The sequence below is a fragment of the Brienomyrus brachyistius genome, chromosome 3 (genome assembly GCF_023856365.1).
Source record: "Brienomyrus brachyistius isolate T26 chromosome 3, BBRACH_0.4, whole genome shotgun sequence".
In the NCBI taxonomy this organism is placed as follows: domain Eukaryota; kingdom Metazoa; phylum Chordata; class Actinopteri; order Osteoglossiformes; family Mormyridae; genus Brienomyrus; species Brienomyrus brachyistius.
This window is the reverse complement of record NC_064535.1, coordinates 35,464,064-35,486,484: the sequence shown is the minus strand read 5'-3', so window position 1 is coordinate 35,486,484 and position 22,421 is coordinate 35,464,064. Positions and strand designations below refer to the sequence as shown.

Genomic DNA, 22,421 nt, shown 5'->3' with positions numbered 1-22,421 from the left:
TTTCCTCGCTAATAAAACGATGTGGGAAACAAGTGGCAGTTGAGGGTTCAGTGTCCGTATAAAGGCTAGCGGCAGAGAGGGAGGGCGGCGGCACTCACAGGACCACCAGGCTGGTGAGGTTAGCAAAGGCGCCGTCGGGGATGTGGTTGATTCTATTGAGGGCGAGAGTCATGGCCTGCAGGGAGGAGAGTCCCGCCAGGGCTGGGACGGGCACCTCCGTCAGGGCGTTGTCATCTAGCCAAAGGTGCCGCAGGGACAGCAGGCCGTCAAAGGAGCTGGGTGGCACACTGACGATGCGGTTGGCGTCCAGGCGGCTGGAGGAGGGGGAAACACGGCACCTCCATCAGGGTGGGTGTCTCTGCCTCATGACAGACATACTAAGACACCCCCCAGATGCTACAGCTCCAAGTCCAGCTGCTTCTTTGCCTTTCTGCCTCACTGTGAACAAGGCACTGCTTCCCTGCCTCACCACTTCGCTGTGAACAAGGCCTACTCACAGTCAACTGTTTCCCTGCCTTTCAGCCTCACTGTGAACAAGGCCACCTCACAATCTACTGCTTCCCTGCCTCACTGTGAACAAGGCCACCTCACAATCTACTGCTTCACTGCCTCACTGTGAACAAGGCCGCCTAACAGTCTACTGCTTCCCTGTCTCACTGTGAACAAGGCCGCCTAACAGTCTACTGCTTCCCTGCCTCACTGTGAACAAGGCCGCCTAACAGTCTACTGCTTCCCTGCCTCACTGTGAACAAGGCCGCCTAACAGTCTACTGCTTCCCTGCCTCACTGTGAACAAGGCCGCCTAACAGTCTACTGCTTCCCTGCCTCACTGTGAACAAGGCCACCTCACAGTCAACTGTCAACCCCTGACACACTTTTAGTAAACATCTGACAGGGTGTTTTTGTTTTATTTGGAAACCAGTTGGACGAATTTGAATGAACATGCCTACTGGTCAATATATGGGCTGGAGAACTCGAAGCCCAGTGCATCGATCTGTAATTTAATTTGGATCGCACTGTCTTAGGAAAATTGTCTCCAATGTTGGTACCATGAAGCTGGAATCCAGTTTCAGCTGTAGGCATTATCTCTACACAAGGTCTTATGGAGCGAACCTGAACGGTCTTCAAGTTCGCCCTTAGCACAGGGAAAGCAAATGAACTGCTTGGGAACCAGGTCTCTATGTTTTAGCTGGGAATCCCCCAGTCCAAAGATATGTATTCCATTCCTGCGGAGTCAAAGCTCATGTCGAACTTTTTACATGAGCCTTTACTTGATTCCCTGTTGCTTAAATGGATAATATTGAGCGTGTCTCAGCTAAGTGTAATGGCAAAATTAGTACAAAACCCTTCTAGGTGGAAGGCTGCGAGTTTAGATTTCTGATGAGGAATATCTTTAGTGCTATAAAATTAGCTAGAAGGAAACAGAGCTATAACACAGATAATGTGGCCACACAAAGCACGGAATCCAGGAAGAGAAGAACCTCGGAGCAGATAAACTTATCACTGTACTCCTAATTGTCCTGTGGTCTCAGTATTGGAATGGGCTGAAAACACCGTATTCAGTATGGATTCACAACCCAGAGTGTCAGAGGGAAAGGTTTAACTTGGCCCCCAGAATGTGAGCGAACGCCAGGGAGGAAGAGCCTGGATGACACTGCGGGGGCCAGACAGACGCACTCTGTTGATGGAGCCTGGAATCAGTGGTTAGCCAGGGGCAGCGTGATCTGGAGCTACCCGCACGTCAGTCAGAGCCACCGTGCACATACCGCAGTGCCAGTGAGGCACTGACTGTCCCCACATCAGACTTCGACTAGAAAGCTCCAGGTCACGTCCTGCACTGCTGCACTGCCTGATTCCAGTGAAAGTCACTGTTCTTTGATCAGCAGCAGGTCAGATCTCCCCTTTAAATAAAGCCACCTCTCGGCTCCCTTCACGTGCCGAGCCGAACCTGTCACCGGAGCGATTTGACCAATCCCAGCTGGAATACGAAGCTGCAGTGGCTCATTCTGCTCCCAGTGAATCTGTGCTGCTGTTTTACTGTAAATCATTTAAAATAACTGGCACCTAAGGGATTTGCAGTGGGGCAGTTAGAGGTAGCAGACAGGAGACAACCTCAGAAAACTGTCAAGGTTTTAAATGCTGTTTTAAATGCAGAAATTCCCACCCTGCTACTGATTTGCTGATTTGTGTCGGTCCCTGCCCCAGAGCCCCAAGATCCGGGTTCCAGGCTGGAATTTACCAATCTCAGCATATGGGCCAATTGCAGCTGTGTGAAGGGATGAGTGAGGGTGGGCTGGAGACCTCCCTCCCCACATCCTGCGGGTCTTTGCTATAGTATATCCCCTAATCTGATGCTCCCCACCCCAGAAGAGGCGCTGGGATCCAGCAGCTTGGATCCTGTAAACCAGCTTCTGTCTGCCGGTTCAGGGGGGAGGGGACTAGGGCTACGTCATATTCGTGGCCTACTGCTACATGCGCAGTGAAATACTTTCATTACTCAGCCGTTTGCATCGCTTGCTTTGTTTACATTTCTGTTTAATAAACAAAGTGGGTGCTGCAGTGGTCCATCAGTGGTGGGGGGGCCGATGAACATCTCAGTGGTTCCTCCCAGAAAGGAACAGTGGAGCTGGGAGGTCTTCACATTCCTCAGCGGCATGGTAGTGATTTCCGCCCTCCCCTCCCCCCAAAGTGCTGACATTTGTTTTGGGCATGCGGCAGGATGGACTCTGGGGTCCTGGCGTAGCGCGCTAGCCGTGCTCACCACGGCGACTCAGCGGCTGGGATCCATAAACAGTGCTGATCGCTGTTTACCTTGGGCCACGCGTCCGCACCGCCCGACTGGCCAGGCGCGTGGGGGACCGGGCCCTCGGAACACCATGGCGTGATGGAGCGGGAGTGAGGAAGCCCGGCCGACGTCAGCAGCGCTCACTCAGGCCCCCAAGGGCAGCGTCGCACAAAGGGAGGCTGTATGCCGGCGTGCGTGCCTTCCTTCGTGGCCCTCCGTCTCCCTGCCTGAAGGACCCTTTTATGCAAAGCAACTTTTAACGGCAGGACAGTTTAATCAGATAATTCAGGGCTGAAAACCTCACCGTAACGGGGACCCTACTGGGACTTGGACTGGCAAACTTTGACTTATGAGCCTGAGGCCTTTCGCGCCTGTCAGCCACCCCTGTAGAGCGACTATCCAAACCGCCGAATCTGACTCTGCATCACTGATGTTGATCTGCTTTAACCAGCATCCTCATCTACAAGGGGCCGAATGACACATTGCAACGGCTCCCTCCAGAGGCGTGCCGAAGAGATAGCAGATGGTGTTACCAAACGGAAAATATCCACCGTCAGTAACAGCATTCTGGGTCAATGGCCTGGAGCCTATTGCGGGACACCCATGTTACAGTGTGTGATGTTCTTCACCATAACAGGAAGCCCGTACACACATATACTCAGTCACAGGCTCATAGTTAATTATAGTCAAAGATAGATCTTTCATATGCTTTTTTTATGCTTCTCTTACGCTTTCCTGATCATGCCAGGTGCTCCACTAGCATGACTGACAACGCTTTAAGCAAATGGCAGCACAAGGCAAGTATGCAGTACTACAGCACCCTGCCAGCGCCCCCTAGTGGTCTGGTTCCCGCAGCAAATGCCCCAGCCAGGCGCCGGCCAAATATCTGTTCACCTAAGGAGACCGTAGATGATCTAACCTCCAAAACATCCCTTGGGGACTGATTTCAGATCAGAATGTTCAGAATTCACTCACCCACCCTACTTTAACTTCTGAATGAGATATCTGTAACACAGCTAACACAGCTTTTACCCTGTATTCCAACCATCCATTCATTCTTCATATGTTAATGAAAGAGCCAGGCCACTCAGAAATCCTAAGGCAGATAAAAGACCAGTCGTCAGGCACTGTGAGGGCCACGTGGGACGGGGCTACCTCACAGGACTCCACCTCACAGGACTCCTCCTAACAGGGCTCCCCCCTCACAGGACTCCCCCTCACAGCGCTCCCCCTCACAGCGCTCCCCCTTACAGGGCTACCCTTCACAGGACTCCCTCTCACAGGACTCCCCCTCACAGGACTCCCCCTCACAGCGCTCCCCCTTACAGGGCTACCCTTCACAGGACTCCCCCTTACAGGGCTCACCCTTAAAGGACTCCTCCTAACAGGACTCCCCCTCAAAGGGCTCCCCTTCACAGGACTCCCCCTTACAGGACTCCTCCTAACAGGACTCCCCCTCAAAGGGCTCCCCTTCACAGGACTCCCCCTTACAGGACTCCTACTAACAGGACTCACCCTCAAAGGGATCCCCCACACAGGGCTCCCCCTTACAGGACTCCCCCTCACAGGACTCCTCCTAACAGGGCTCCCCCTTACAGGACTCCCCCTCACAGCGCTCCCCCTCACAGCGCTCCCCCTCACAGCGCTCCCTCTCACAGGACTCCCCCCTCACAGGACTCCCCCTCACAGCGCTCCCCCTCACAGCGCTCCCCCTCACAGCGCTCCCTCTCACAGGACTCCCCCTCACAGCGCTCCCCCTCACAGGACTCCCCCTCACAGGACTCCTCCTAACAGGGCTCCCTCTCACAGGACTCCCCCCTCACAGGACTCCCCCTCACAGGACTCCCCCTCACAGCGCTCCCTCTCACAGGACTCCCTCTCACAGGACTCCCCCTCACAGGACTCCCCCTCACAGCGCTCCCCCTTACAGGGCTACCCTTCACAGGACTCCCCCTTACAGGGCTCACCCTTAAAGGACTCCTCCTAACAGGACTCCCCCTCAAAGGGCTCCCCTTCACAGGACTCCCCCTTACAGGACTCCTCCTAACAGGACTCCCCCTCAAAGGGCTCCCCTTCACAGGACTCCCCCTTACAGGACTCCTACTAACAGGACTCACCCTCAAAGGGATCCCCCACACAGGGCTCCCCCTTACAGGACTCCCCCTCACAGGACTCCTCCTAACAGGGCTCCCCCTTACAGGACTCCCCCTCACAGCGCTCCCCCTCACAGCGCTCCCCCTCACAGCGCTCCCTCTCACAGGACTCCCCCCTCACAGGACTCCCCCTCACAGCGCTCCCCCTCACAGCGCTCCCCCTCACAGCGCTCCCTCTCACAGGACTCCCCCTCACAGCGCTCCCTCTCACAGGACTCCCCCTCACAGGACTCCCCCTCACAGGACTCCCCCTCACAGCGCTCCCCCTTACAGGGCTACCCTTCACAGGACTCCCCCTTACAGGGCTCACCCTTAAAGGACTCCTCCTAACAGGACTCCCCCTCAAAGGGCTCCCCTTCACAGGACTCCCCCTTACAGGACTCCTCCTAACAGGACTCCCCCTCAAAGGGCTCCCCTTCACAGGACTCCCCCTTACAGGACTCCTACTAACAGGACTCACCCTCAAAGGGATCCCCCTCAAAGGGCTCCCCCACACAGGGCTCCCCCTTACAGGACTCCCCCTCACAGGACTCCTCCTAACAGGGCTCCCCCTTACAGGACTCCCCCTCACAGCGCTCCCCCTCACAGCGCTCCCCCTCACAGCGCTCCCTCTCACAGGACTCCCCCCTCACAGGACTCCCCCTCACAGCGCTCCCCCTCACAGCGCTCCCTCTCACAGGACTCCCCCTCACAGCGCTCCCTCTCACAGGACTCCCCCTCACAGGACTCCCCCTCACAGGACTCCCCCTCACAGCGCTCCCCCTCACAGCGCTCCCCCTCACAGGACTCCCCCTCACAGGACTCCCCCCTCACAGCGCTCCCTCTCACAGGGCACCCCCTCACAGGACTCCCCCTCACAGGACTCCCCCCTCACAGCGCTCCCTCTCACAGGGCACCCCCTCACAGGACTCCCCCTCACAGGACTCCTCCTAACAGGGCTCCCCCTCAAAGGGCCCCCCCTCACAGCGCTCCCCCTCACAGCGCTCCCTCTCACAGGGCACCCCCTCACAGGACTCCCCCCTCACAGGACTCCACCTCACACTCACAGGGACTGCAGGTTCCGTAGGGGCTGCAGCGACTCACTGGGGACCTGCCAGAGCTGGTTGTTCTGCAGCATCCTGTATGGGAGCCCAGAGGGGACAAAAGTTACGACCTCCCTTCTCCAGCTCATCCCAAGGTGTGTACAGCCCAATCGCTTAAGAACAAGAAGAAATTAATGGTTTTACAAAAAAATATACAAGTATACAATACACAGCAGCAAGTATATCACTGCAAGCACCGTGCCAAGAATAATTCCCTGTTATTGTGAAGGAACATGCCCAGTCAGCGTCACTGATTCATATTTACAGAAAACATAAGCATTTTCTGGGATGGCTTTATTGCTACCCTGTCACCAGGTCACACAGTCAGAAAATGGACAAATATGCACATGTTAAAAATCTGTAACCTTATGTTAATTATTCCCCTTGATCCCACTAGAGCCCTCTGGATGTCCATGCCTCTCTCCACGGACGCTGCCTCTGACACTCGCCCGGTGGGTGTCACTCTTAAAGGGCAGCCGCGGTTCGGGCAGCATACTTACAGCACTTTGAGGCTGACAAGACCAGAGAAAGCTCCGGCAGGAATGTGGCTCAGTTCATTCCCCGCAAGTCGCCTGTAGGGGCAGCAGGAAACAGAACAACACACACTCACACACAATCGAGTTGGTTTTCATGCCATGTGGAGTTAATTAAACTGTGAAGAGAAGCGATTCAGATAATGCTGAATGGTAGGTGCCAACACATGAGAGAATACTCAAAAATGCTCCCTCTTCCTCCTCCCAGGGCAAACAAGCGAGGCGAACACGTTGTTCACAATGAACAATAGATAAACAGACCTCCTTTCTGTGGGACACTGGGCAGTCAGCACAGTACACAGCCATGGTAGCTGCGTTCCAGGGCAACGGCGGTACATATTAAATTGATATTTACATATAAATTGCAAATAAGCGGCTTAAGATTTAAAGATTACAGCTCTTATGTAAATAAATGTATTGGGATAAGAAAGCAAATAAAATCGAATTTCCTCAATAAAAATGCTCCGGGTACGGGATACAACTTTTCAATCGTTCATTGTCTTCTGAAGATGATAGGCTCCTTCTGGGGTGTTGGGGCTTCTCTCTGTCCTTCCGTAGTTGAGTCTGGGGTCCGGAGCTGGATTCTACGGCCATTATGTCCCAGACGTCACTCAGTTTTTGCAGGTGGACAGTCAGCGATTTACGCCTGCGTCACGTGAGCACTGGGACATTGAGAAGATCCACTGAGGCTGGAGATGAGCGGCAGCAAAGATCCCACAGGTTCCTCAGCCACACTGAGGCCTGCTAACCCCCGTAATGCCCAACACGTCCGTGTGTCCAGTCTGGAAAAGCGCTGCCGCTTCAGGATACTCAGCCAAATGATGTCCCCCGTTAGCCCGGCTGCACGAATGGCGTCTAAAGCAGCACGAGTCAACAGGTAGGACCAGCTCTCTGTGGAGCCGAGAAGCTGCACTGGCCTCAGAAAGACCCCAAGTCTCACCGAAACACCCACCTGTGCTAAATTCTTCATGGGCCTGCCAAACAGGCCCGGTCCGTGGGTCATGAACCAGCAGGTATCAATAATGCACTAAAGCACTCTGTTGAGGAAGCGTCGTTTGTACCGTATTGGTGGTAAATGTCATCTAGGCAAAGCCAAGAGAAAAAGGTTTTGGAAACCCAGACCCTGTGTCAAACAGGGACGGGGTGCGGGGGCAGCGAGTGCTGACAAAATTCAACAATATTTCAATAAATCGAGAGACGCTGCTCTTATTTTACCAGAGAGATTTCGACAGATGCAAGTTAAGTTTCCTCATCTTTTTATATTGGGCATAAATGCTTACATCTGGAGGTTTGGTGTGTATGATTCAAATGCATCGGCATATTCGCTGATTAACAGATTAGTGCGATACACACGGCCGTGTGCCCACCAGACACATGTAAATGGTCACTACATTAAGTCATTGAGAAATCCACATTCTGCTAAAGGCATGTCTTTGTTTTGACTAATTCAACGGAAAACGGCACGGTTCGTTGATGTTATCAAGAGGAAGCCTCAAGATAATTTGGTAAAGCTTTGTTATACAGAAAATATTTTTTTAAAATCCTGAATCCAGTCCAAGATGAACTGATGAAATGATTGTCTTTGCTGCAACTCACTGTAAATCCCAAAATTTGCTAATGCATCTAGAGAGCAATTAGGTCACCCCTGTTTAGTTTGTTGGTCAAGAAAAACTAATGATGACCCATCCTACACACCTGCGCCTTTCAGCCGAGGTCATGATGCCTGGAACTTTATTGCGCTGTTTGCCTATCCTCTGCCCCTCCACTCACCTTTGAGGAGATCAAGTAAATAAAAAGGGTTTATGAAACCACATAGTTAGGACGGGAACTTGCTGGGGAAATTTAACTGCCCGGTTTTACAAGCGCGATCATAAAACTCCGTCGACTGAAAAAGAAAAGCTGGCCTGAGATTGAGCTCCTGGACAGCTTTAACTATGTAGGACGTAGAAGTTATACATGGACATTCACTTTTCTGCACGACTCCCTCACGAGGCAGGAAGACATCGCCACTCCTAATGTGACCCCAACCATGCACACTGCCCAAGCCAGAGATGAGCTTTGATCAATCTTCATGTTTCCCTTCCCCGGATCCATGGAGCCTCTGCAGGCCGTCCCTGCCTGGCTGCATGTGGGCTCTTTCACATGCTGACTTTATATTCAACGCTCATAGATCCAGTAAACTCAGTATCGATAAGGAACAGAAGCCAATCCGGTCCTGGGGCAGCAACAATCCCTACAGGACGAGGTCAATCTCAAGTCTTCAGTTATAAACAACCAAATATTCCCTGGAAAAATATATTGGAATATACATCTACGTTTTGATTTTGTGAGTGTGACGGAGAAGCTCACAAGCATGGTGCCACCATCCTCCACCTGCGGTCCTCAATTCCCAGCAGCACTGAAGGACAGGCATGTTGGGCGCTATACTGGTTTCCAGCATTCTACCACTTGCAGAACCAAGAAGAGCGGGTGAGAGACCTACCTCAAAACTGCCCACAATATTTTAAAAAAAGCAAATGGCTTGAAGGTCTCATCTTATCCCCCTCTAATCTGAACCCACAGACCCTCCTCCCTTTGTCAGGGTCAGCTCCTGTTGTGCCAGTCTGTGTCCTTTTCCCCGTTGTCCCAGTCTGTAGTGTCCCCCCTGGTTCCTGTTGGCTGCATGGCTCAATGAACTAAGCATGCAGCTGTTAACCTCTCTGTTGTGTGTTTGAATCCTCCCTCCTCTGTTTTTGTATTTTACTCCCTAGTGTTTCATTTGCATGAGTATTCTAGGCCCTGTGTCTGGTGATTTTGCACTTGATTTTGGTTTCATGCTTGTGTTTCTACCTGTCTGTTGTTCCCTTAGTGTAGAGTGAATTAGTCCCACCTGTTGCCTGCCCTTGTGTGTTTCCCTGATTGCTCGTTGTCCTGCATCCTCCCCAATTGGTTAATTGTCTGTCTCACTCCTGCTTGTCATCACCCCATTCAGTTTTTGTATTTAAGTCCCTGACTGAGTTTAGTCCCCCAGTGGTTCATTTTTGTATGTCGGATATTGCTTGATGTTACCTGTTTATGAGAGGTCTGAAATGAGCATTTGACTGCCTGTCACCTGGCCAGCTTGTCTAGGAGCATGGGCGGGACATCCTGGAGTTCCTGGAGCTCGACGGCCCTCCTGCCCCAGCCCGCTGCTGTTACAGTAACCCCACGCGACTCCCCCCACATGCCCATGCTGCCATGTCTCGCCGCTGCAGCCCTATACTCACAGTTCTTCCAGGAAACGGAGGTGACCAAGGGCCCCTGCCCAGAGCAGCGTGAAGTTGTTCATACTGAGGTCTCTGTGGGGGGAAGCAGAGGGAGGGTGGTCAGCTTGCAGTGCCAAGGCCTGCCTTCCCCGATTCATGCAGACAGAGAAAAGGACAGCACAGCACTAAACCTGCTAGCATCCCGCTTGCCGATTCCTCCAGTAATGTACTCATATATAAATATAATTGAAGCCATTGAGTCGAAACAGCAGAGGGCCCAGCATTCAGTGGGCAAATTCTAGAGATAGACCCTTGGAGATGAACCTGACTGATTGTGAACGTACCACGTCACAGAAAACTACAGCAACAAATCTTCGTTAGTTGAGTTCATACTCCGATGACACACCAGCTTGCTAGAGCGTTCTGCCAGTTTATTTTTCATTTGTGAAGACTATCAGACTTTAGGTGCATGTCATACTCTCTTCAAAATCGGCTCAGAACAATTTCTAACCCTCCACACCCATTATACATTCTAAGATGTTGCTGGTAATAGCAGATAATAATGTCTAACTGGAGCAATTCACGGTTAGTGCTGTTATGTAGTTTAACATGGTCTTGAATGGGAAACTTTCAGGTCATCGGGCCGTAACCTCAAATATGCAACCAAGCTCCTTCAACCCACACAAGAAGATGAACAGACCATGAACATCAAGAGCAAAGAGCCGGGAAAAGATAGAGGAGAATCAGGTGAAGGATCTTGTGTTTGATCTGGGCCATTTCTGGGATACTTTGTCATTTGAAATAATCGTGTCGTATGTCACTGCAGCACGACCTTAAACAAAGACGCTTCAATGTTCAACAGCCGCAGAATCAGGCCTGGACTTTGAACAACAGCATTCCAGCTTCCGAAAAACCGTCCCTCCAATTTCTCTGCGTGTTCCAACTAACTGCATACCGAAGTGTTTTTAAAGTTACCTTCCAGATGTAACCCCTTCTCCAGATCTAACACTTAAACTGACTTCTATTTACAAAAAAAACTGTTTGAAGCAGCAACAACAAAAGTGTCTGCTGTTACCATGTCAGAGTGGAATAATTTCTTTGCAGCCATCAACAGTTGTGTCGTTACCTAATTATTCTGATCGTTTACAAGCGTTTGCTGCTTTGTACGTTCCTCTGAAATCCTGAGGCAAAATGCTAAGTTTAAAGATGCTATTACTCATTCTGGTGGAACGTTCTCAGGAACTTCTGCAGTGCAGAAGGCGTCAAGATGGCTGCACGGCTCTGAGAGACGGCACCCGAACAAACTCCAAGCGAAGTAACTGCACGTGAGCAAAAATCCTGTGATCCTACGTTCTCTGCAAGCTCGCGATGGGAAACGCGTACGTGGATCAGACATAAGAATATCAGGGAGAAGAAAGAAAAGCAGATGTGATACGTGACACTGCTTTTAAATCTCAGCTAGTTTTACCAGGCTGCAGTGAGATGTCCCAGTACCTCCTGCTCCACTGGAACCCAGTGTTCATTTTCACACCCATTTTTATTTCATTTTTGTCTTGGTCAAAATTACTAAAATACTTTCTAGTCTTACGCATTATTTCAGTCAAAAATGGCTGATGAAAATGATCACTATGGTAATTTTATTTGATTATTATTATTATTACTACTACTATTACTAATACTGTACTAATTACATCAGCAAAACAAGTATGGGTCACTCTACATACCGTTTTTTTCAGGGAAAAGCAATTTTGGCTAAGTTAGACATTACTGAAGATTAGCCAAACCTTAGCTGTCTTTTTCAAACAGTTTTAGTCGCACTCACAGTGGTCAGGAGATATTATTGTGCGGCTGTATCCAAATTCAGCGGCTGCGTCTTTCTAAGCTGCACTGGGAAGCCGAATGAGTAACAGCGGCACGACGAGTCTGTCCCATTTCTTTGTGACGAGTGACTGATGAGGCTGCAGGGTGAATGCGATACGGGGGAAATGCGATGCCTTTCTATTAACATTAGCTGCTTTAGCAAACTAGCTGACCTTCATGCTTAATAAACTTGGGAGACGCAAAAAGCTTATAGGTTAAACCTCACATGAAATTTCATTTAAAAAAAATTACACCACCACTCAAAGTTAATGGAGGATGAACAAGTTGCTTTGTTAGTCATAAGTTTATTTATCGTGTCCCATATCTGCTGGACATTTTATTTATATGGCCCATGACATGTTTATAACTCATTATTAGATCTGGCTAGCAGATCGATCTTACATTTTCCACGGAATAAAAAGACAATGTAACTTTATCCCGCTAATAATCGCTGGCAAGTTTCACCGCCAATATTAGACTGAAGTATAATCGGTTATTAATCAAATTTTCCGATGCAGAAATATGGAGACGCATGCAAAAAGGGCATTCATTAATGCATTTAATGTAACTGACCTTGTCTTCAAGTCGTGTCAGAAAAATCATGAATACGAGATGAGAGCACACAAATGACACTGCAAAGTCGTTCTTACCAGTAGGAAACTGGGGATTTTCCCTAGTTGGGGGCATCATTACTACAATCACGGCGGAAGCCATGGATAGCTCCACTATAAAAGGCAAATTATTTAGAAAGTAGTAAATTTTATGTAGCCTGTTATTGCAAAACTGAATTGTTTACAATGTTGAGGAGATTACTAGCTACATATTGAATAACAATGTAATGTTCTTCTGTTTTGCATATGTTAATCTATTAACTGTTGAATTGTAAACTTGACTGGCTAGCAACTAGTTAGCAACACAAACTCTCACATAGCTGCATATTAGAAGTGCCAGAAAATACCAGAACACGATGAACTATTTAAAAAAGGATGCAGTGGTGACCAAATCTGGCATTTATTTTATTATTCGTCTGACAAATATAAACATGTTTCATGCCATCATCATCATTTTTGTTTTAGGCATCATGCAAAAACCCCTTTATCAGGCCACCAGTTTTGTCAACATTCTCATCTCTGAAGACCATTGCTGGGGCTGTAGTTGTTTTAGATCGGCCAGATGGGTCAGGAACTGATGGCGTGATGTTCAGGGCACTGGGGTTAAGGTTTGGTTTCAGCATTGGTAGGAAGTGACTTAGCCACGGACCCCCAGCCCCCCCTGAACACACACAGTACCCCCACGATAGGTAGGAACGCACCCTACTCCTCATAGCCAGATCTACGGCCTTGCAGAACATAATACGAGTTTCGGGAGAGATTGCAAGTTAGATCCTGGTCCTGCATCACCTTAACGTCCAGTGATTTTGGGTCCTGGTTCTAGGCAAGTCTAGACCCTGTTTGGTGGGACTTCAGACACATAAAGTGTAACAGGTATGAAAGCCAACAGGCACTACAGCTCTGTGAGGACCAGAGCTAAAAACAGCACAGCACACCAACAGGAGGCCTTAATGCTCTTTTTTATAAATCCATACGCAGTGTGTTTGGACTTCTGAGCAAAGCTGGTGAGATGCTGGTAACAGGACATTTTAAAGTGTTACATGTTGCTGTGGGGCATTAACTTCAGAGGGTATCAGCCAAAATGCTTTAAATGTCAGTGAAGCTACAGCTCAAACAGCCTAAAGTGTCAGGTTTCACTGCATCACTATTATCCCACATCTGTTGTGCTTTCTAGCATTTAGTTGCAACGAGTAACATCTGGCAAGCACGCATACGCACACTGACACACACACGCACAGACACACACACAGACACACACTGACAGAGACACATGCACACACAAACACAGGCACGCATACGCACACTGACACACACACGCACACACACGGACAGAGACACACACAGACACACACTGACAGAGACACATGCACACACAAACGCAGGCACACATACGCACGCTGACACACACACGCACACACACGGACAGAGACACACACAGACACACACTGACAGAGACACATGCACATACAAACACAGGCACGCATACGCACACTGACACACACACGCACAGACACACACACAGACACACACTGACAGAGACACATGCACACACAAACGCAGGCACACATACGCACACTGACACACACACAGACACACACTGACAGAGACACATGCACACACAAACGCAGGCACACATACGCACGCTGACACACACACGCACACACACGGACAGAGACACACAAGGACACACACTGACAGAGACACATGCACACACAAACACAGGCACACATACGCACACTGACACACACACACACTGACAGAGACACACACAATATTAGGGCATTCTGAGGCAATAAAAAGCAGATTCGTCCAGCCAGTAAACACTGTCCAGGCTTTCCAGGGCATGCAGAGATGGGAATATAGGCTGGATGGGCAGCTGAGGCACTAATCACTGGAAACACACAAAGATACCACAACTAAAGTAACGATTTCTACAAATTGTTGGGCAATTAAAAACACCCTGATTTCCCCTTTAATTGATGACTACTCTATGGCTTGGGATGAGTCAGTAATGATCCCAGCACCAGGATGCCCAACCAGGTCTGACCTGAACCATGTGACACACTGGACAGTAGAGAGGGGTATCTGACATTCCGCTGATACACTGTGGGTCTCTCCTCTAGCTCCAGTAAATAGTTTTGCAGACACTGCCAGTGAGGGCACCGGAAACCATGTTTGAAACATAACAACATTAACCCATTTGAGACAACCTCCCTCCAGGGAGAAAGAGAGATTTAAGACCCCAGCCGGCTGAAAGGCTGTAGCCCAGCTTGTCACACGTCAGAAGGTCTCTCACATAACCAAGATGACTTTTCCATGGCGCGTCGACTCATAAAACTCAAACAAACTGTAAGATTTCCAATCCATAGAAGATTCAAAAGAGATGAAGGGCTCGTCTTCTAAGACAGACACAGCAATTACACCATATGACTTGTTATCAGACACTACCCGAGCTCTACAGCAGCTAAGCTGCTAATACTAAAGTCAACACTTAATGAGATTCCTTTCAAAATGTGACCAAGCAGAGAACGTGTCTGGAAAGGTTAATCTATGAGGCCCGTAAGTGAGACTTCGGAGGATGCTGGGAGGCTGCCAGGGACCTTGTGAAACGTAACTAAACAAGGTTGATGGATTCAGGAAAATATTTTGGCATGGGACTGTAATTGAGAGTCCAGCAAAGGAAAGCACATATTAGATGATAAATTCAGATCAAAGATGGTATGTGGTGGACTGATGGAAACTACTTCCAAAATGGATGAGCGAGCAGGTTATTTTGGATCATTGCCACAGTCATATCATCCTATCACCTTCAGACTTACGGCTGGGTTCAGGAGATCTGAAGAGTCATGCACTACCATTGGCCACCTGCTAATAGGTGCAGCTGGACCTAACCACGTGCAACTGTACGAGACCTACAGTCATTCACTCGTCAGCAGCTGCATCTGCAGTGGTAATTATCACACTGAATCCCTTTATGGATGATTAACATCCTCCACGATATTTCTCAGAAGTCTTTCATGTGTTTGCTTTTCCCCAACCTGTCATGAAGACAGGAAACACATTGCATGATTAAGAGACATTAATGAAAACAACAGCTATTAAAACCCAGTAAACTTCAGAGCTCTGTGTGCACTGTCACGGAAAAGAACTCTGCACCGGAGCCAGAAGAGAAGCTGTGAGTAACTCAGCCGTAGGACACCTGCTGAAGGTTCATGCGGTCAGCTGCAGCTCACGCCACGGTCAGCTTCAGTCTAACTGAATGAGAGCCAGTTTTCCAAAATGAAAATGAATGGGGAAATGAATGCCGATTTAGGTGGTGACGCTACCCAAGGATGGAGAGAATCGGGTGCTTGTGATGACGAGGCAGCACAATAGAAAAAAGCTACTGAGATGGCTGTCGTCTCCTGGGTTTTTAATGAGACAGAGAGAGACATAAGTGGCCACTCCTGTCCACATAAGGAGTTTTTTTTCCCACCAAGAAATTGTGGCTATTTTCCAAGGACCATATACTCAGTAAATAATCACAACTATAACATACTATATCAACAGATTCTGTAACAGCCTTTCAGTGATACGCAATACATGCAGTCTATTAATCTGTTTTTAATTAAGACAATTAAGACAATTATTGCCTTGGGAACAAACCACCAAAGAATATTCCTCTGAGGTTAGATACTGAAGTGCTGGTGTTTTCACAAGAGCAAATCACTTTAATCACTTAAATCTGGCCTTTCTCCATACCTGCTTTAGCACATGTCAACCTCCGGACTGTTTCCAATTTCACTGGTGGAAAAAAAATCCGCAGCACAGAAACCTCACACCCCGAGGTTACTCGCTTTCCAGGCTCATTCTCTAACAAACTGAAAGCTACACGGTACTGCGGTACTGTGTGCTGCTTGGCTTTGTCTCTGTCCCATTGGGCAGCTCCATGTCCCACATTGCTTGATTCAGTGGATAGAGCAATAAGCTGACAGCAAACCCATGGGAAGAGATACATGCTGATCATGAGTCATCCAGCTGGGAAAGGACAGGAGAGGAACAGGAGAAGGAAAAGAGTGATAGGAAAGGGACAGGAGAGTGATAGGAAAGGGACAGGAGAGTGATAGGAAAGGGACAGGAGAAGGAAAGGAGAGTAACAGGAGAGTGATAGGAAAGGGACAGGAGAGTGATAGGAAAGGGACAGGAGAAGGACAGGAGAGGAACAGGAGAGTGATAGGAAAAGGACAGGAGAAGGAAAGGAGAGTAACAGGAGAAGGAAAAGAGAGTGATAGGAAAGGACAGGAGAAGGAAAAGAGAGTGATAGGAAAGGACAGGAGAAGGAAAAGAGAGTGATAGGAAAGGGACAGGAGAGTGATAGGAAAGGGACAGGAGAGGGACATCCTTGAAGGCACTAACTGGACAGTCCAGTTTGGGTGAAGATGGGGACAATGTCTGACAGTAAAGAGATTTATAACGGAAGATGTTGAGAAATATATGCCCTTTGTCCTGAAAGGATTATCAGTTATGTTGTTAATGCAGAGCAGGACTGTTCGGCGGTGGGGCTGCTCAGGACCTGCTTCGCCTCACAGAGGTGTCTGCATGCCGTTCAGCCCATTAAGCAGAGCAGACCCCATGGGGGATTAGTGAGACGACAAACACTGATCCCAACCGTCTCTCCCTCGGCAGCCAAAAACATCATCACAAAACGGTGTGTTTTCAGCCAGTGTTCAGTCTCTAAAATGTGGCCATCTTCCCAGCATCCTTCCCAGCATCTTCCCAGCATCTTCCCAGCGCACTATTTCAATGATTCTTCTCACAGGCTGGTGATCAAGAGCTGACAAGCTGCCTAGTCTTCAGGAACAGCTGTAGTTGTCGATATTGCATTTATTTCTTCATTCTTTCTTCATACTTATTTCGTCATTCTTCCCTTTTGTCTCCCTCTACATCCCTGCTGTCTTCAATGTTCATTATTATGTAGCAGCTGTGTAAAGAATTTGCTCCCACTCTGGAATTTTATAATTACATTTTGGTTTGTTTTCTTAAAATTTCAAATTCCTTAATTTGCTTTCTCTGCCGATTCAGAAATCTCTTTAAAAGGCTTTGATGATGCATCAAAGAGAGTTTTGCACATCGAACATGGAACTGGTTTGGCGTGTGGCACCTTGGAGGAGGGAATACCGGAGTACAGGAGCACATTCCAGGCTGCCGGTGCTTCGGAACACCAGGGAAGAAAAGCTCTCTGTCCTTCTCGAAGGTGCTTGAGGAGAAGCGACAGAGTCCAAAGCAAGATCCAAACACTGAGAAGAACCATTCCAGAAAAAGCTCAGGCAGATGTGCTGAGTGCTGCATAAGATGGGTTTGCATGTACTGGCATCCCATGCAGGGTGTGTCCTCTGTGTGTGTGTGTGTCTGTGTGCATTTCTGTGACATGCAACACAGATCAAACCTAATGAGATAAGCACCCACTGAAGATGAGTGGAGGCTGGAGGCCAAATGTGCGAGGCTTCATGGCACAATCCAGGGGGCGCCCTGCATGCTGCCCCCTGCTAAACTCATCTCACACCAACAACTTTATGTCCCAAGGGTTCGACACAGCATGCTTGTGGGGGGGGGGGGGGGGGGGGGGGACGACGACCAGGTTGAGGAAAACTGATGTAACAGTTATCTGCTACAATGAGGAGCAGTTCCTGCAGGAACACCATCTTCTATATGGGGCCCAGTCCCCAAGATTAACAGAATTAACTTTTTTTATTCCAATGCAGAATAGACTCATGTGACAGGATTCATCCAATAACGGTGACTGCCTCATACATGCCATGCAGTTACGGAGCTGTTAACTGGTGACTTCCTCCTTGCTGACTTTACTTTCTATAATCCAGACTTCCAACTGATGATGCAGTGAGGAGCACAGGGTCTGGGTGTCCTTCAACCACATGGCTGAAAGGTTCCTTGCACCCTCAGCTTTTACACTCCCTGCTCACACACACCATGTCCAACATCTCCAACTCAGTCATATTCGTAGCCACGCACTGTCTTCGCTTACGTCTAATCAAAAAATTTATGGAACCACTTTGGAGTGATTGCATAGCTGGGGGGGAGGGGGGTGACTATGGGACCTGCCCCCCTGGGGGATTCCACAGCCATCATAACCCCTCCTTTGTAGCACCATCACAGGATCCCACTTGGCCCCTCTCTGTCATATTTTACATTTCTCATAGTCAGAAACCATAACAAAAACAAATAATGCTCATCAAAGGGGGGGGGGGGGGGGTCAGAGCATGGAGATCCCGTCCCATGGTGTTTCAAAGCCTTTTCCAGTAATGAAAATGGGAGCATTTAATCAAGATTGACAGCAACTGAGGGTTTGATATGCCACACACTGGAAATAACCTCCGTCTCTATCACGTTCCAGACGACCATCAGTAAACAGCGTGTTCCCCACACTGCACTGGGATGTGATTAAACGCACTGCGAATGCAGTGTCACAAGATTATCACAGGGAACTTAGAGAATCCCTACGTGCAAAGAAACTGCAACGCCTGGGTTTATATCCTACTGCGGAGTCATGGGAATGATCTTCGGGCTACTTACATGTTTCTCTGTGATTCTTGACTCGGACACAAACCACATAAACCGACAAAATAAACAGAACAAACAAAGCTCTAGTCTCAAGACAGAGTCACCTATAAAATTTCACTAAAGTCAAAACTGAAAACGACGCGAAGGTCGGTCTAATCGCTCCTCGACTTTGAGAAACACTGTTTTTGCCTTTTAGTTCATTGAACTCACAAGTCTGTCAACGCGAGGAAAAAAAGAGCATTACTGCAAAACTAAGCTAAGCATTCCAGTGCTTACCTGCAGAAATACAGATACAAAGTGGTGACATTCACCAACAAGGAGTTTAATCTGTAAATAAAGTTGGACATGGAAGGGGACATCCAGTGAGTTTAAAATTCTTTGGTCTGCAGCCTCAAGTCTCTTTATGAAAACCTTCAAATGGCCATACAACCACGACAGAAACCGCGAGACGATATTCTACTTCTGAGCAGTGACAAGCCAACTGAGGGCAGATGGACAAGCCATCATCAACATCATCAGCTAAGCCAAAGTGATATTAACATCCTAGCTCTATATATTTTTCATTCACTCCTTTATCAAAGAACACCACCAAAAATCAGACATGTGAAACACCAATTACACAGGGCTTGGAAGTTTTTCAGGACACACTTGCAGGTGAACCCGACATTCCCGCAACATCACGTTAAATGAGATCCTTGCAGCATTTTCTCCTGTACACTTCAAACCAAGCCAAGCCCTTCATTGTTTATAGCCTGACAGCCGCAAAAACCTCCATCAAAATGACTCAGGCAGGAAACACACCTAACTATGAATGGCTTTTATAGTCTATCAAATCATTCAGTAAAAGAAGAAAGATCATCGTTAACCAAACAAGGGCCTTGATCGGGATCCATTTAATCTTACGTCATCTAGGTGAGGCAAGGCTCACGCGTCAGAGTTATAAAAACAGTTTATGCTAGTGCCGATTTCACATGACAAAGTGGTACTGTTTCATTTCTATTCCCAACGATTTCACGCATTAGATACATAACATGAATACCGTCTTTATGGATTTTCCCATAGACGATCAATGGGCGTTGCTCTGTTGTGTCCACTGTGAAGCGTCCATTGCGACAACGTTAAAAACTCTGAGAAACAGTGAATTTTCTCAAATCAAACTACAAGTATTTTGCTTCAGTTTAAACCTTGCTTTTTTCGAACATTAGACACAAGACTCCTTCGGGCCCTTTGCACAGCCGACTTGTTCTGGCTGTAGAAACATACATGAACCAACGGACAAGGTGCATTCAAACAGGTACAATCTAGTTGATTCTTTAATATTCTTTTTCAAAGAATAGTGAATAAGTGACACCTAAACATGATAATGTGGTACTTTCATTTGTTCGGATTATAAGATTTTGTTCTGATTAAACTGGGGCGCACATGTCGTGATGCAGCTGGCTGTAAATGACAAGAGAAAACCCGTTTACGTGCACCATGGTGTTTGGGCAGTAAGCTGTGTAGCCGACTGCTTCTGAAGTCTTATTATTACATTTTTATCAAAGTGCCGGCGTGTTTTCATCATCTGCTAAGATCATTTAGGTTAATATTGACCGTAGATCAATAAAAATCCTAAAGTCGCATCAGAGATTACTGGGTGGTACTTATTGTCTCTCTGTGATCCCTGGAGTTCGTTAAGCGCGAAACATGGTAAATGGTCATATGAAAAAAACATTTATCAACTGGTAGTGCCCCCCCCCCTCCAAAAAATAAATAAATAAAACAAAAATATACAATGAATACATCTCATAATCCAGCACACATTTAATATTAAAGATATTTAATTAAAAATAACCTCAGCTCGCCTCAAGGAAATCCATGTTTGTATTAATTGCCAAATCGAAATTCGTTATTTTTTCTTTGATTTTTTTTTTTGCCAAGTAATAAAAACGAACGGTTTAATATTTTAATTTTCTTTGCTACCTTGTAATGACCAAGACAAACCATAATAAAACATAGGCAAACAGGGTTATTAAACTGATCAAATCAATTCCAAAGTGGTTCCTTAAATGTTTGATTAAACGCAAGCAAAGATTTAAAACTTACAACCGTTGGGGTGCCGTCCGGAGCATCACCAAGCTCTATGACAAAGTTTTCAATCGAAAGACACATTGTTTGAAAGAATTTTAACAACCAGTGCACATCTTTTTGTATACGTCTGAATGGAATTTACGCGTGTTCCAGCTGTAAAAGGAGCCCTGTAACTTACAGATAGGAAGTGAAGATGCTGAGGTTTGCAGGGGGGCCCGCGAGACCGAGGTCCGAGCAGTCCACGCGCAGGAGCGCCCCGTCCCACTCGCACTGACAGCGCCACGGACAGTCCGCGCGCCCGGCCAGCGCCAGTGCCGCGCCGCCGAAGACCGACGCAAAGAAGAGCCAGCAAGCGCGCATCTTCCAGGCTCCAGATCACTTGCAAGCAGGAGTTTCTCTAAAGCCGGCCAGCCAGCAGGCCTGCATTCGCTGCTTCCCGACGTCGACAGACTCAGCTCGGCGGAGCGGCGCCTTCTGAGCCTCCAAACTACGGATTTAAGCGGCTTCCTGACGTCACCAAGGAAAGAGCGGCGATCAATAAGCGATCTCAGCGTGCTTCCCTTAAGGTACGCGTTGGGTGCCAAATGCTCTGATTCGTTATGAATAATAAACGACCAGTTCGACTGCCCATTACAACAAACGATGAATAGTTTTAGTTTAGTGGCAGGTGTCCATGTTTTATGTGTTAATTTCTTCTGCGTTATATATCAGCAACCACGTTTAATATGACAGCCGAATAAAGGAAATTCAGGACAAAACTGTGTCTCATCCCCAAACGATGATTTAGTATTGAAAAACTATTTTAGGCAGTTGTAGTCAGAAATCCGGTAGGGGCGACGGTTTCGGAAACACTTTCATGCGTGTGAAACTAAAAATAGATCTAGTATAAGCTAAAATATAAGTATATACGTGAAACGCTCGGTATATAATGTGTATTAAATAAATTAGAGTACCTGAATCAAAGATCGGATACAGGCAGAGGTTGACATTCATATGGAAAACGGAATTATTGAAATTACGTAATAATTCAATGAAATAATATTGTGTCCTCTTTAGGAGTATCTATACCCGATTGCCGTGGGAAGGCGAAAACTCAGTATTTTAAACTAATGTTATGGACATTTTTTTAAATACCGCCTAAGGTTTCTCTTTGGAAGAAGCTAATGTTCTTTAAAAACGAATCATAGGGCTATTCCTAAGACCACAATATTATGCCTATTATTTTCATTCCACTTAAAAATTCTATGACAAAAAAAATGCTAGGCCTATATGGTCGGTTAGAAAATGCTGCTTGAATTTATTTTGACAATAAGCGAAAGCAGAGAAATCCGTCCTTATTAATATTTTCCTTCCGAAGATCGAGCGAAGAGGCCAAAGCAGCATGAAAAGGCAGAGTTATCGGGCGTCATCTTTTTCCTTTTGCCCCCCTGTTATACAGAAACGTATGTTTTTGGTTATGTAAATTGGGTGAGCTGAGGTGTTTAAAATGCATTACGAAATTATTAAAATGAAATATATACGGGAGAGTAATTACGTTAAAATGACA

General features: G+C 47.6%; 1 protein-coding gene across 1 annotated transcript in view; it reads right to left on the bottom strand.

Annotated features, from left to right (window-relative positions):
* Positions 1-21,347, bottom strand: part of LOC125739308 (leucine-rich repeat-containing G-protein coupled receptor 5-like) — a 31,729-nt gene extending 10,382 nt beyond the window's left edge. Inside the window, exons 1-5 of the mRNA XM_049009280.1 lie at positions 21,054-21,347; positions 9,798-9,869; positions 6,520-6,591; positions 5,984-6,055; positions 99-314 (exon numbers count right to left, since the gene is read on the bottom strand). Coding sequence (XP_048865237.1) covers positions 99-314; positions 5,984-6,055; positions 6,520-6,591; positions 9,798-9,869; positions 21,054-21,235 — 614 coding nt within the window. The 5' untranslated portion in view covers positions 21,236-21,347. The remainder of the gene's footprint in view (positions 1-98; positions 315-5,983; positions 6,056-6,519; positions 6,592-9,797; positions 9,870-21,053) is intronic.
* Between the last annotated feature and the right edge of the window lie 1,074 nt (positions 21,348-22,421).